The following is a 15168-nucleotide window of genomic DNA, read 5'->3' as shown; positions in this document are numbered from 1 at the left end:
AACCAAGCGAAAAGAAAATGAAACATTAGGATTAAAGAATACAAATACTGCCTGAGCAACTGAGAGGAGGCAGCTGTATCGCCTCAGTTTATTCCCCTTCCCCTACTGAGAACTGCCTCAGGTTTCAAATTCAGCCCCATTCTGAGAGAACACAAATGGCAGCAACAAAGAGCCAGAAGATCCTGAGGCTTCTGGCGTGGCAGAAATAAAGGAGTCAAACCAAAACGCAGGTTACAGGACCTGATCCATACCTGCACCTGTGTTGATAAATACTTTAAGTCAGGGGTCCCCTGCAGGCCTCGAGCCCCTTCTATTTTTACCTGTAGGAGGAATTTTCAACCGTTTGGCCATTTTCCTTTCTTCCCAGAATACCTCTAGGAGGACTCCCAAATTTATTAGGAAAGGAAGAGGGTGGGGCAGGTGGAGGCCAAGAGTTAGCTTTGGGATAGAAAAGAGAAAAACACTGAAAAGAAGAAAAATATAATTTTTAAGAGAGAGAGAACTGTCACTGTCTGGTAAGAAAGAAAACTGTCACTGCATGGTAAGGTTGTGTGTCCTTTCCTTTATGTTTTAGATTATTGGACAGGCATTGTGCTTGGCCTACTGTGTGTGGTTTGATGTGTATGGTTTTCTCTGAGTTTGTTTTGCTTGTTTTGGGAAGAGGGGGTGCTGTTTGCCTAGGAGTAGTTTCTTCACAAGGGCATTTGTTGGGACCAAGAAATAAGGATTAGTCCCATGCAAATAAAAGAACCAGGAAGGGTCAGTGTCCTTGGAGGTTGCCCATGGCAACATACATGCCCATCCCACCAAATATCAAATACTGTAGCTACTCAAATCTAATGCTCACCTTTTTTTGGCTAAATTACGCTGTGAAAATTAAAGTTAGATTTGATGGCACCTTTACATTTGCCAGCAAATACTTTTTTTGGTTTCAAGGGTCTGAAAATTAAGGTGCACATTAGATTTGATGGCACATTAGACTCGAGTAAATATGGTATTGCACTGGCAAAAGAACCTCAGACTGGCAGCAGTACACCCCCAATATCAAGCTAGTCTGCGCAGAAATTCTCATATGATTAAGGGAGTGTGATTAAGGGAGTAATATAATAGCATAGTCTTGATTAGTAGTGCTGATCAATTTGGAACAACATGGGCAAACCTTTACTTTTTATTGTGATTTTGCTGACGGATTAATTGAAGTGGAAATTGTAATGAGGTTTTTAATAGAGGCATAGTGTTTTTGAGTACATACAGTCTATCAAATGCTATGTGAATAGGTGTTGATGAAAGCAGTATGTTTGCTATTTGCAAACACCAAACTGGCATGAAATACTAAGCTGAATTTTAAGGGGAAAACGTGAACAATAATTAAAATGTGAAATGTGAATTGTATGTTGAATTAAGCTGGGGGTGTACGTGTGTGTGTGTGCGCGCGCGCGTGCACACACACATATGTATATGCACAGCAATGTTGTTGTTCAGTAGGTGGCACTGTGAACTGGTGTTGACAATAATTTCTCTGTGTTTCAAATTTGGTAATCCTGACATGATGAGGAAATGACATCTTTCCAGTATTTAAACTAGTGACTCTAAAGATACTAGGGCTGGCATACAATTGTTCTTAAATGAATTCCTTCAGGGGAAGATGCTGTAGCTAAATAGATGGAGCATTTATGTTGCATACAGAAGGTCACAGACTCCATCCTTAGCCACTTCAGGTGGGGCTTAGAAAGACCCTTATCTGAAACCATGGAGACCCATTGCCAGTTATAGACAATTCTCAGCTAAACAGACCAATGGTATTATTAGATGTACGGTATTTCCTTGTCTCTATGATTATGAGTCATGAGGTCCCAAGCTGTTGGAATGGTACTACTTCAGAATCCATGTGAGCTATTGCATGTTGAAATTCTCCCCCATCTCCTGCCCCCCCCCCCGGTTCTTGTGCAAATCAGGGCATCCCACAGACAGTTGTTGTTGTTTGTTGTTACAGAGGAAGTGTTCAAACATGCAATTCGCTACCCGTTTTCTAAGATGGGGAAGCCCTAGAAGAGCAGTGCAATGTGAGAGTTCCAAACTTAACTCTCAATTTATGGAACAGGATCCACCAGCATAAAGCACACCTAATAAAATTGAATTATATATAGCGGTGATAGATTTTGCGTGAATTTTCCTCTCTGAGTCCTTGAGTGCCCCCACACCTGTTTGGGCATCTGTTTCTCTTGCTCTGCTAAAGTTACAGCATACGAGGCTGCTTTGACTTTGAACAACTGAAAATTGTGAGCCTCTTGTCCATTTGTGTTAAACCATGAGGGGGGAAATATATAAAAAGGGGATCAGTTGAAGACTACATTAATACACAGAGTGGGAAAATAAGCTGAATAATTCTATTGACTTTATTCTTTTAAACACATGGTCTGAAAAAATACTATACATTCCCATCCATTCATGTTAAACAAGCTCATACATTTTCTTCTGTTGTTACTGCCAGTTTTATAACGAGAATAAATTCAAGCGATTGCAGACAGGTTCCTCTTTATCTGCAAAGACATTGAAGTCAGAAAGCATAGATTTCTGAAATGGACCTCAGAATGCAGTATTTCTTTGGTGGTTAAAAAAAAGAAAAGAAAAGAAGCATAATATAGTATAGGTATGGGCACTCATTTCTGAATGACTAGTTACTGACCACACAGACAAAATACTAGAATAAAACAATTTTTTGTATAAAATATTTTATTTGTCAGCCAAGAGGAATATTAACAAATTTGAGAAACCTGACAGTCTTTCAGTTCTTTACAAAACAAAAATCCCACATTTGCTTCTTTGTTTTTTAAGTATACATGCGGATATACCAAAACTAGGGAGGATAGAATATTTAATTACAATTGTTCTTAAACAAATAAGTCCTTGCATTTTAATCTCTTCATTTTTCTTTAGTTGAAAATAGAATAAGCAGTATATTTAGGGGAAATGGCTGTTTGACTTGCAATGTTTTACTCTTATTTGAATGCAGGCATGTTGTTCTATTGCGGTATGATAGATAGGGTAAGGTTTTTTATAGAAGTGCTGTTGTCTCACAGAAAAATCCTAATTGGGAACAATTGTGGCTGGTGTTTGTTGGGGTCTTTTTTGTTTCTTTGTTTTCTTCCCTGATCATGAACTGCTTTTGCTGCAAGTCCTTTAGTGTGACCAAATGTGAAAGAGTGCTGAGCTCCTGCACATTTTAACACAGGGATGGGGAAAATGTAGGCCCTCCATAGTTTGTTTGTCTCCCAACTCCCATAAGACCCAACAAGCGCAACCAATGGTCAGGGATGGCATAAGCTAACATCTGGACAGCTACCGATTCCCCATGGCTGCTGGGATTTACATTTTTGGCAGATGCAACTCATCATGCAGCATCAAGGAAAGCTGCACTTGCTTAAATTACTGTCTTTCTCTCTTTTTTCCCAAAAGTGCTAAAGTTACAAGAATTTTGTTATCCCTTACAACTGGACACCCTGAAAACAGACTATTTATTGCTTAACTTCATCATCTATCAGGTTCACAGTCTTAACTGTGCAATCCTATGGAATACTTCCAGGTAAGTGCACAGGATTGCAACCTAAGTAATGCTAATTAACCTCCCCCTGCCCCTACTTTTTAAGAAGCCCAAAACCTACTTGTAAGCAAATCCCATTGAAATAAATATGTACATCTTACTACAGAGGTCCAAATTGGCTTTTTGCAAGTTATTGAAGCTGTTGGCCTTAAAACACATACACGCGCTCACACACACAAAGCAGAAGAATTGCATACTTGAGTTCAGGTACTTAGTCTTGACTTTCCTAGTGACTGCTGATGCCTAAACATGCAGCCACCTTTTGCTTACAGAGACTGCCATCTTAGTGAATTTGCATTTAGTACAGCGCTTTCTGGCTAATTTAGTGTTATTGCATATGGGATCAACCTTCAGTGATTATCTGCTCCCCCCACACCAGGATAACTTTTGGAACTTAAGATAGGATTTTGGCAGGAGCTGCTATTGGTCTACTTAGTTTCACTACTTGCAATAATTTTGTACTCTCTCTCTGTACTCTCTGGTACAGAGTACCATCACCTCTTTTTTGGTTGTCCATGGCAGCCATTTTGTGCTGCCACCCACAGCACTTTTTATCAATGTAAGTATCAGAACTTCATTTTTTTAAAATAAAAAAAGCATCGACTACTTCTGCAGAACTTAGGGATGCTGCTATAAATAGGAAAGCAGAATGAATATGCTCAGCGCCCCACTCAGCAATGCTGCCTCTCCATTTCAGTTCATCAAGCTATCAATACTAGTACTTTGGTGGTATGGAGGTGGTGGTTCTCATTAACCTGCAGTGATAATAATAAGTACATGCTTCCACACTAGTCATTTTCTCTATAGTAAAAGCCATTTGCTTACTCACTTTACAGTATTTGCAAGATTTCAGGTAAATCTCCCCAGCCATTTACTTCCATCTTTTTCTAACTGCTGTCCCGCTTTTCTTTTGCTTTTTAAAAAAGTGGCTGTAGCTATTTTGGGAGCTTTCATTGTAGTTAGTGCAGTCCTTTTAAAATCAAAGTTCATGGATGTAGTGCCTTGTCTAAAGTGGAATGAGTGTTGTAGTAGTGTGTAACCCCACCAGTCACCATTACCTGGCCACCCTACCACCATGCCTACTACATATGCCTCTATAATGCCTCTTTCCTCTGGCATTTTTGGAGTTAAAACACCAGCCAATTCTGCTACACATTCAAGCCAAAGGAGATGAAATGAACAAGGCAGTTGGCAATTTGACCTCATTTTGGTTTGAAAATAGAGCTCAATCATATAACTTACAACACCTCCTGCCATAGTGGTATTAAGGGCGTGGGGAGGCTTTGATGGGCAAAAAAATTAAATTCATAAGACATTCATTCCTTTGTCCCTGTTAATCAGTGTACTCTTAAGGACAAAGAGACAGATTTCACATAAATACTTCTGTGGCATAGAAACTCTTATGGGGAAAACAGTAGTCAGGAATAACTCCCCAGTAGCAGCAGAAAGAGTAGGCATTCTAGTTCAGTGGTGGGAGGGGGGATTTTTCCTAACATATCTAATCCTGATTCATTGCGTGCAGACCTCATTTGGGCCATTATCAGGCCAAATTTGTAATTCTACATAAAACTGCTCCACTTATTTTCAGCAGGGCTTACTCCCAGGCAAACGTATATAAGATTGCAGATTGAATCTCACTAGTGCATGGGTAGCATTAGTTCTAAAGCATCCAAGCTTCCAGCTTTCATTTTGGTAAATTCTACAAAGCAAGAAAAATTCTGTTTTAGCAAAAGCTTGTTTACTTTAAAAGAAAACAATGTTCCGTCTATTGTACTAATAATCCCTAGATGAAATATTTCCATAGTTTTCTGTGAGAACCAGTACATCTCTTTGTCAGATTTCATGCAAAAATAGTATTATTACTTTTAAAGTTTACATTCATGTCATAGTTTATTTACATATAGATCACCAGTTTGTGCTTTTCACAGATGGAAAACAATAGTTTATAATGTTCAAGTTAATCTGTTTCATTAAAAAAAAGAAACGTGTTAAAATATAGAAGCTGCTTTTTTGATATATGCGATAATAATCAAATCCAAGATATTGACAAGATACAAGATTTTACTGTCATTACCAGTCATGTGCTGCAAAAATGTTTGTAAAGGAATTGCAGCTTCTTTTCATGCAGGATACGCTGAAAATCCTCATTTGACTGCAGAGTGATTTGTCAAATAAATAGGTCCTAATAGTGCTTTTTATTTCACTTGTATATGCTTTTTGGCTCTTTGATATTTTATGGGGAAGACTTTAACAACAGGTATTCATAATACAAAACTATGTAATATTATTTTAAACCTGCAGTAATGACCGAATTTTCTTGTATAACTTACTTAGGCCCTGGTTCAGCCCATCGCAGATTTACACATGCAAGTTTATCACTTTGATGAGGTTCCAAAATGAAGAGATGACGTGTGTGGAAAATAGATGTCACTGACCAGGAACAAAACCTCCATATTGTCTTACTTCACCTCGTATCAAATGCCATGCTTTTCTGGTGGACACAGTTCACACAATAACCACAAGTCATCAAGTGATGAACATGCATGTATGAACCAGCTAACACAGAGATTCCCTCTAATAACTAAGAACACAACTCATCTTTAAATACTGTGCATTCCTTAGTTAAGTTCTAGGAATGCAGAACCAGCTTGCTTCATCTTATCTGCTCAGGGTCATGGGGCATTACCAGTATTCCCATCCCTCCTACCAGAACCTGAGCTGAGCTAGATCAGGCTTCCCCAACCTGGTGCCCTCCAGACATTTTAGACTAGAGCTCCCCTCATCCCTGACCACTGACTATGCTGGCTGGGGTTGATGGAAATTGTAATCCAAAACATCTGTAGGGCACTAGCTTGAGGAAGTCTTCCTTTGTCCACCTAAACACCTGGTCTTTGGATGGTCTTGCCTTGCAGAGTGATAACTGGAGAGGATCACCATTTTTGTTTCCTTGCCCTCAAATTTCTTTATTTTAATTAAAAATATTTATAAACTAGCCTTCAGGTAAAAAGAGCCGGAAGAAAATACCTAATACAATAAAACTCAGTTTTAAAAAATCAGAAAATCAAATCAACAGAAGTATAATAGTGCATATTAATAACCAGTAGAACCAATAATATGTCACTTAAAGCAATCTACACTGGACATGTATTAAAATAATAAAAACGGTATTCAACAGGTAGCAGAATACATCAGTCTGGGGAGGACATTCGACATATGTAGTGCCACAAGAAAGAAAGCCCTCTCTCTGCTCACACCTAACTTAAGTGACACAGGGAGGATCTCTTAAAATGATCTCTAGTGGTAATAAACTTTGGGCAGACTTTTGTGGGAAAAGGTGACCCTTTATGGACCCAGGATCATTGGCCATCAAAGGGTTTAAAGGTGGCCATCAGCAGTTTGAATTGTGTCCAAAGCAGAGGCAGTTAAGAGAAGTGATATGTTCCATAAGGCCAATCCCAGTAAGTACTGAAGCAACTGAATTTTGAACTAGCTGAAATTTTTGAGAAATCTTCAGAAGCCTTTGTAATGCACTGTAGTAGTATAAACTGGAGGTTACTAGGGCATAAATGTGGCCGTGCTACCTCTGTTGAGGAGTTGCAACTAGCACATCATCCTTAGCTGGGAACACTGTATGCCACAGGTGACACTGAGGCTTCCAGAGATAGTGTTGGATGATTGCTTCCAAACTATGAACGTGATTCCTTAGAGGGAATGAAACTCCACCCAGAACTGGTTCAACAGCACTTCTGTGCTCAGACAAACCATTCACCTCTTTCTTGTCTGGAGCCAGTGAATGATCCATACCAATTCAGCACCTCCATTGCTTCGTCTGGAAGTGGAGCTCTATGACATCAGTTTGCTGGCAGCACCTCACTCTTAAATCCCTGAATGGTGTTGCTATGTTCATGTATGTATTTAGGAAAATAGAGGACAAGATGGAAACATGGGGACCCCATTGTGTAAATACCACAGGGCCCCATAATGCAAATGCCACCTTCTGGAACTGATCATCAAAGTAGGAGTGAAGTATAGTACAGTGCATCCAACCTCCAGTGGAGAGAGCCTGTCCAGTTGGATACTGGATTCCAGATGGTTGCAAAATCCACCAAGAGATCCTGGGTCACAATCCCCTGTCCCTTTTCTCAGCATAAATCAGCAGCCAAGGCCGTCTTGGTGTTTGACTGAAGCAAGATCTATATCATCAGTATCACCCAAGACTGTCAGCAGCAGAATGGGCTCATAGAATGGGTGTGTAACAAATAGATAAATCCCATTATTATGTATTCTGAACTTGTCTTGGTTTAATTCTAGTGCTTTTGATGATAAATTGACCTATTAATTTCACTGTAGTTTGCAATCCGATTCAGAGTATATACAAAATCCTGGATTGGCTGGCCAAATCTTGTTGACTCTGTTTTGACTAGCATGTCATGATGGCCATGAACTCTGATTTTAACTGGCTGGGGTGTTGATCTTTCCTGCTGGCGTAACATCATGCAGGTGTCATTGTGCCAATCTGTTGCCCTCCAGACATTGATGCACCTCCACTTGAGTACCAGCAAGCACAACCAGTGATCAGAGATGATGGAGCTCATAATACATCAATACCTGTAGGGCAGCACTTTGTCTACCTCCCATATATTACATTATCTTTTTAGGATCAGGTACTAGTGCTAGTACAAAAAACTCTGATAGGAAATAATATTCCCACACCACAAGCAATAGCCTTTGGTGCGGGAACAGTGTAATAGTGTAATAGTACTGGTGTAATAGTGCATATCCTAAACTGGCATATGCACATTTGCTGATATAGGAAAACTTACAATTTATTTAAACCTAGTTCGTTTTCTGATTTATGCTTTTATATGTTTTTCTTTAAGTACTGACAGCTCAGGGTATGCATGTTTACTTGGTAAGGTGTCCTTCTTGTATTCTGGGTACAATGTAGGAACCACATTCATTCATTACAATTATGGCACTATATTTTGCCTTTATAACTTTTAAAAGCACATGGCCATGTGGGCAACCAGCACAGCAGCAATGGGTTCTTCTAATGTACTTGTTTCATAGGTGAGGTAAAAGGGTGATGATTGGGTGGGAAGGACCTGTATGATGCTTAACTCAAGTGCTGCCAGGCTCTTAAATGTTGCAACATGAATGTGGCATAAAGCCAGGAGTAAGTGGCTCTCATGCTACCGTCATATCATATAAAGGGCACCTAAAGTTCAAGGATGCATACTCCCTAGTAGTCTTTGAATCCAGAGACAGATATCCATTGCAAACGACAGGCAGATAGCAATCTGTCCCTAGGCCATAGTGTTTGTCCTATTTGCCTAACTGCGGTGTAATACATCTTGCAATGTTTAGCAAGCATATAGGGCCAAGCCGTAGCTTGGCTCCTTTTTCTGCAGCAAACTTGTGTGGGTTTGTGTATATTGAACAACATTCACAACTTAGGCACTAGAGTGAGCAATTGTGATTACTGGGATTTTCCTTATGATGGTTTAAGGAATTGCAATTCCTCAATGAAGGGAAATGCACAATTGAATTTTTTTCTTTAAGAAAAATATGCTAGAGCCAACCAGTGTTAATCATTTTAAGAACTCTTGGTTTCACTAGAAAATATCTAAGATTTAAGAAAATGCTTGTCTAACTGAAATCAAAGAGAATGGTGGCTGGATCATACCCAAGGGGCTTTGGCTGGATCCTGCCCAATATGTTCCTATGTACTGCTTCAAGTAAAAGTTCAATAAATATCTAAGTAACCTTTGTAGATTGTAAATTGGGGCCATGAGAGAATTTTAGAGCCAGTGCCAACTACAAATCCTCATTTTCATATAGACCTGCTTTTAATCTGTGGGCCAGTTTTCTCCAGTGTTTACAGCTCAGGGAAGTAAGCATTTAGAAAATCATTCCCAAGCAATGCCTTAACCTAAATGAAAAGAACACACACAACAAACTTGTGTACCTTCCTCCTCCAATGAATATGAAAAGTACGTGGTGTCATTATCTGCTGTAAAATTGCAGCCTAGTATTCAAGTGTGGATCTAACAGTGCAGTCTATACATAGCTACTAGAAGTTAGTCCCATTGAGTTCAGTGAGACTTATGCCCAGACAGTGAAGCCTAAATTACTGGCTTTAATTCTGCTTTTGCACTGATAGAACCTGGATAATCAGGTAAGTTTAAGCATAAAGTGAAACCTTTGTAGCTGGGCTATCAAGAAATCAGAACAGGCATTTGAAAACTACAAAAGAAGTACTTTTTGTACTGGAAGTACTACTTCAAAAGTGCAGTCACTTTTGAAATCTTAACAGTTTGTTCAGAACAGACATTAATTAACCAGGCTCAGCATAATTGCTCATTAATTCGCCGTCTCTCTAATTTGTAAAAAAAAATCTTGCAATCTTAAGTTCACTTTGGTCACCCTTCAACTTGACTGATTTAGCAGCTCCATGTGGATAAATCATTTAACACCATAGTTATTGGTAAGATGATATGGAGATAGTAGGTCTACTTCAACTCAAACAAGCCCAAGACTTCTTGATGTCTCATGGATAGTTCAGATGTCCTAAAACCTCCCAGGTTTCCTCATGGAAAAAGTAACATTAGGGAGCTCCAGGTGCAAAAAAGACAAGTTACCGCTCCTTGAATAGTGATATATATGGGGAAATTCAGCAGGTGTCATGCAGACTGCAGATGCTAAAATTCCCTCTTCTATACAGAAAGCCTTCTTTTGAACCTTGCCATCCTATTCACCACCTTTCAGCTTTTCCACTCATGCTGATCTACATCAGAAGCAGCTCCTGTATTAATATGGTCACAAGCTTCTTTCTCCATGCTAGGTGCTGTGTGTTGACAACTTTAGAAAATCTGAACTACGTCTGGGGAGACAGTTTCAAGAAAGCCACGTAATCTGTTAGCACTGGATTTGGTTCTATGGCTGTGTTCATATAGCTATGGCATTTGAACTCAGACATTCACCTAACCCTGCCACAGCCACCACTGAGGAACAGTTGTGCAGGAAGGGCCAACCAAAACAATACACTCCCTTATAAGGAAAGATCCCAATATTTAGGGCTTTCTAGTTTGGGGAATTGGCAAACATGCATCCATAACAGAGGTGTATGAAATTATGCATGATGTGCAGAAAGTATATATAGAACTTCGATGAAGTTGAATGTTGGAAGTTTCAGGAAATACTATTTTTGTGCATAGTTAAATTGTGGAATTCACTACCGCAAGATATTGATGGCCACCAGCTTGGATGGCTTTAAAAGAGAGACAAATTCATGGAGGGTAAAGCTTTCAATGGCTACTTATATTGATAGATATGATCTACTGCCAGTGTTAGGAATACAAGTAGGAATGGTGCTGCTACACTCATGTTGCAGGATTCCCATGAACACCTGGCAGGCCACTGTAGAAACAGAATGGTGGAGTAGACTGGGTTTAGGTTTGATCCAGCAGAGATCTTCTTGTGTCCTCCTGTATGCAGGTACTAGTACTAACTATGCCAGGGTAGGGAACCTGTTGCCCTCCAGATGGTGTTGAACTCCTGAGTCCCATCAGCCTCACCCAGCATGGTCAGCTGTCAGGTGTGAATGGAGTTTAAGCCCAGCAGCAGGTTACCCAACCCTTGAATCAAATGACTACTTCAGAGCAGAAAACTATATTTAAGGTAGTCAGATGCAGAAGGGGACATGGCCCCTGCACCTTTAGTAGTTGCATAAGAGAGAGGGAACTTCAGCAAGTCCTATCAGCTCTGACTACTGGATGTGCTGGTGGATGGGGCATTGGGTGTCCAGCACCACCTGGCTTGTTCTCATCCCTGATCTACTTGCAATTCCTGGGCATCATAAGAAGGCTTGTGCAGGTTCTCCAGAGCAAGCGTTAGTTTCTCCACTGAAACATTTATTTGTTTAGGGAAATTTCTAAGGTGTTGGCCTAAAAAAATATGGGAACAGGCTCTTTTTCTACATTTATTTTTATTATTCAGTCAAGTGAATCCCTCTCAAGGCCATTGTCAAGGGAGTGAAGCCTTTACTGCTATTTGCTTAGAAGTGCTTGCTTTCGGAATGCATGAGAATAAGAGGTGGGGACTTGGAGTAGAAGCTAGCCTGGTGGAAGAAGAAGCTGGAAGAAGCTGCTTTAAAGTCAGATGATGTGGCCAAACAGCTGTTTGTTAAGACTCTGCATCCTCTTTAAATTATTTAAAGCCAGCTCAGTTCTCCTGAAGTGCACTGCTATAAAGTGCTGCAAAGGGAAAGCTCTGACTCAAAATCCTATTCTATTTGGAATCCACTGGGGTGGTGGGGAGTGGAAGCTGCAAAATTAGGCAGCATGTTTATACCAACTACCCTTCTGTTTTGCAAGTTGCTGTCAGGTAGCTGCCACAACACAAGGCAGTCAGTTCTTTAAAAGGAGCAGCCCACAGAGATCCCTTGCTAATTTCAGAAACATCCAAGACACAAGAAATACAAAAAATTCCAGGGCCTGTAACATTTCTGACATTTCTGGCAATTACAGGTTAGTATTTACCCAGCATGTGCCACTACACTGTATTAAGTAGGCATGAAATCCAAAGCTCTTCCTACTTCCATACATATGAAATCCAAACTCTTCCTCCCTTCTGTTCTTTTCGTGAATGGCTCGCACAAGGTGAATTCAATTTATGTCTTGCAGGGAAAGCATAAGTGCTACCACTTAAAGAACGATTAAACAATTCCAGTTTTAAGTTCTACATCAGGGTAACAGATTTATTTCTGGCTTTGAGCATCCAAGAACATTGAGGTAGACCACTAGTCTTTGTCAGATATCTCGCTGAGTGGGACCCTGGTACTTTTAAGAGCTCAGTTGCAGTGAGGAGTTCTTGGCCACATATGCACGCAGTAGCAGCCAAGGGTGAAGCTACACCACACGAAGGAAGGTGCCGTACCATGCTAAGGAAGGTGTGTGCATGATGTGCAACCTGGGAACTGCTTGCTTCTAAAGAGTTCTTAATGGTACCCATACAGAGAGACATCTGGAAACCCTATCACATTATTGAATCATCCAGGAGCTTAGAGGAGTGTCATACAAAATGGGCAGGTCCAGTCTGCTTTTCTTTCCTGTTTGCTAAGGGATCTTTGTTTATGTTTTTGCAGGTATTAATAACAAAGGTGTCTGTAAAAGGCTTTCAGAAGGAGTGGGATTGAAAGTAGCTTAACGGTTGTCCAGTATGTTTTTAAGCAATCTTCAAGAGCATCCATTACAACAAGAGGAACTAGAACTAGATGGTAAAAGAATTACTCAGTGATGATGTCTTCCGACAACAGAAGGCTCGTGTGGAAGGTCAGATGCTTATTCGTTTCAACTGCGCCCTTTTCACGTTTCAGTATTATCCTAATGTTGCTACAGAGTCCATTATTCTGAAGAACTTTCCCCTGGTGTCAGATGGAGATGCTTGAATAAAGCTCTTCTATCTGTTTCTTGAAAAATTCTCTCAGCTCCGGTCTCCTAGCTTTTAACGTAGGTGTCAACAAACCATTTTGTACAGAGAACATTTCGGGGTAGATGTAAACAGCTTTAACCTATGGGGGGGGGGGAAACAAGTCAACATGTTTATAAAAATATACTGTAACGTTGAATAAAAGGAAACGGCTGATTTGATAGCTGTGTTCCAGACATATCACATTGGTCACTCTGCCAAGTATTATTCTGCACACCCACTCCTATGTAGGATGTAATAGCTCAGTGCTAACACCTGCCTACTTTTAAATTCGGCCTTTTAGTTGCAGCAATTCATCAATAATGTCCCTAGCTTTGCCCAATACACTGGCTTTTTGAACAAAAGGTCCCCCCCCCATAGGGCAAAGCATGTGACTTTTACAGCATAAATTATAGTAAGCAGTCACTCTGTATTTTTGTTTATCTGGCTCCTTAATACAACCCAGACTATTTAGATATTTAGAAGTTTTGTCGCTTTTTATTTGCGTGGCTTGTTATTGAAAGGTGAACAAATTTAGTGTGCAATCCTGTGCATGCTTATTTGAGAATGAGGTAGCTTGCTGCATGGATGAGGTTCTGTCCCTGTTGCTTTAGTATATATCTCCCAGAGACATTGGAACAGAAATTCTAAATTTGGCTGTTGTTGTTATCACTTGGCATTTAATGGCAGACACAAGGTATATTTTATCAACAGACTTTTAAAAATACATTTCTACATCAAAAACAATCTTAAAAGGCTTGATTCTAGGATTGAGACGCAATGAGGACATGCTGAGTTCTCTCCACCTTCTGCAGAAATAACTGGCACTAGGGAAAATTAAATTTTAACTTTTAAAACACTTGACTACCTTTAGCACTGAAAATGAACTGCACTGCACACTTCAAAGTTTCATGTTGGCAAAATCTTTGCTGCTGCTGTTAAAAATGTGTTGGTGCTAAGCATTAATTCTGGAAGCAACTTAAGGATCATTTATGTTTTATTTGCATTTTTATAATTAAAGAGTAACACATTAGCCATCCATCTTCTATGTTGCAGAAAGCAGTGTTAAATCATGTGTTAATCCTGAATATAGACCTCATAGGAAACTATGATGTTTAAATGTGCATTTGTTCATTTAAGTGTCAGGAGCTCATTATAAGAGGTACTGGGTGCAATGCAACTTGCATATTTTTGATTCTTTGTTGCCTCCCTGAGCTAAGAACACCCAAAATCATTACCCAGGCAGCTGGCAGTGACTATAGAGGAAAAGGCTTTGCCCTTAATATCTTCTTTGTACCCATGTTTCCTGCTTGTGATTTTAAGAATTCATTTAGGAGGGCTCCCCCCGCCCACCTCACTACACAGTGCTGAAATGCTGCAGAGAACACAGGCATATGTGCCCCCCATACCCCCAAATATTATATTAGATGAATTGATAGATTAGTATATTTCATCACAGGGAGGTTTACAGCATGGGAGAAAAAGCAATTTTAAGAGACAGTCAGTTCTCAACATTTTTTTATAGACCAGTTTTTGAAAAAGCAGGAAAGCTTTATGTGGAATTAGTTTCTATAGTCTCTATTCTTGTTTAGTGCATGCATTATGACACTGCAAGTGCATTTATTGTGCTGTTGCCAAATCTAGTGCACAAATGCAGGCACGCTTAGGAATTTATGTCATTATACGAATGTTACAGCTGTTACATTTGTGTTTTTAAAAATAATAGAATCACAACATGACCTTGTTTTAGATCACACTTCTTAAAAGATGTGTGAGAGAGAGAGGGGGGGGGAGAGAGAGGAGTACATAATGTCCATTTTTGAACTTCCCTTATTGGAGGTTTGTAGGTCTGCCGCAAAAATACCTACGTCAGGAGGAGATTAGTCCATGGATGGGGGACAAACAGAACAGCTGTATTTTCCAGGTCAGCTACAAGAATGGTAATTAAGCTGACTTTCCAATACTGCTCTTGGCTTGAATGGAATGGTGTTTCAAATATTTTATCATGTTATCTATCATAGAGAGACCTTCTTTAACATTACCTTTCATGCATTCATAAACAGACAAGGATAGTTTTATTTCATAGAAAAATACACATT

General features: G+C 39.7%; 1 protein-coding gene and 1 long non-coding RNA gene across 29 annotated transcripts in view; one reads left to right on the top strand and one right to left on the bottom strand.

Annotated features, from left to right (window-relative positions):
* The window catches only part of LOC308472408, a 28256-nt gene that overhangs the window by 6693 nt on the left and 6395 nt on the right, over window positions 1–15168 (top strand). For 2 of the 17 annotated variants that reach the window (XR_013983442.1, XR_013983443.1), the window contains exons 1-2: window positions 2391–12129; window positions 12747–12933. This is a non-coding gene — a long non-coding RNA (uncharacterized lncRNA). Of the gene's footprint in view, window positions 1–121; window positions 231–387; window positions 542–1489; window positions 1690–2275; window positions 12130–12746; window positions 12934–14908; window positions 15010–15168 lie in introns of those variants that run through there. The other 15 variants (XR_013983453.1, XR_013983446.1, XR_013983454.1 and 12 more) reach the window with 15 other exon arrangements.
* ACSL6 (acyl-CoA synthetase long chain family member 6) overlaps window positions 12332–15168 on the bottom strand; it is a 76660-nt gene continuing 73823 nt past the window's right edge. For all 12 annotated transcript variants that reach the window (XM_080997140.1, XM_080997145.1, XM_080997136.1 and 9 more), the window contains one exon: window positions 12332–13172. In XM_080997140.1, the coding sequence (XP_080853266.1) occupies window positions 13032–13172 (141 nt within the window). In that variant the 3' untranslated portion in view covers window positions 12332–13031. The remainder of the gene's footprint in view (window positions 13173–15168) is intronic.

This window comes from Podarcis pityusensis, assembly GCF_964106645.2.
Source record: "Podarcis pityusensis genome assembly, chromosome: 2".
NCBI lineage: Eukaryota > Metazoa > Chordata > Lepidosauria > Squamata > Lacertidae > Podarcis > Podarcis pityusensis.
Note: the sequence above shows the minus strand (reverse complement) of the source record. Positions and strands in the feature narration are given on the sequence as shown.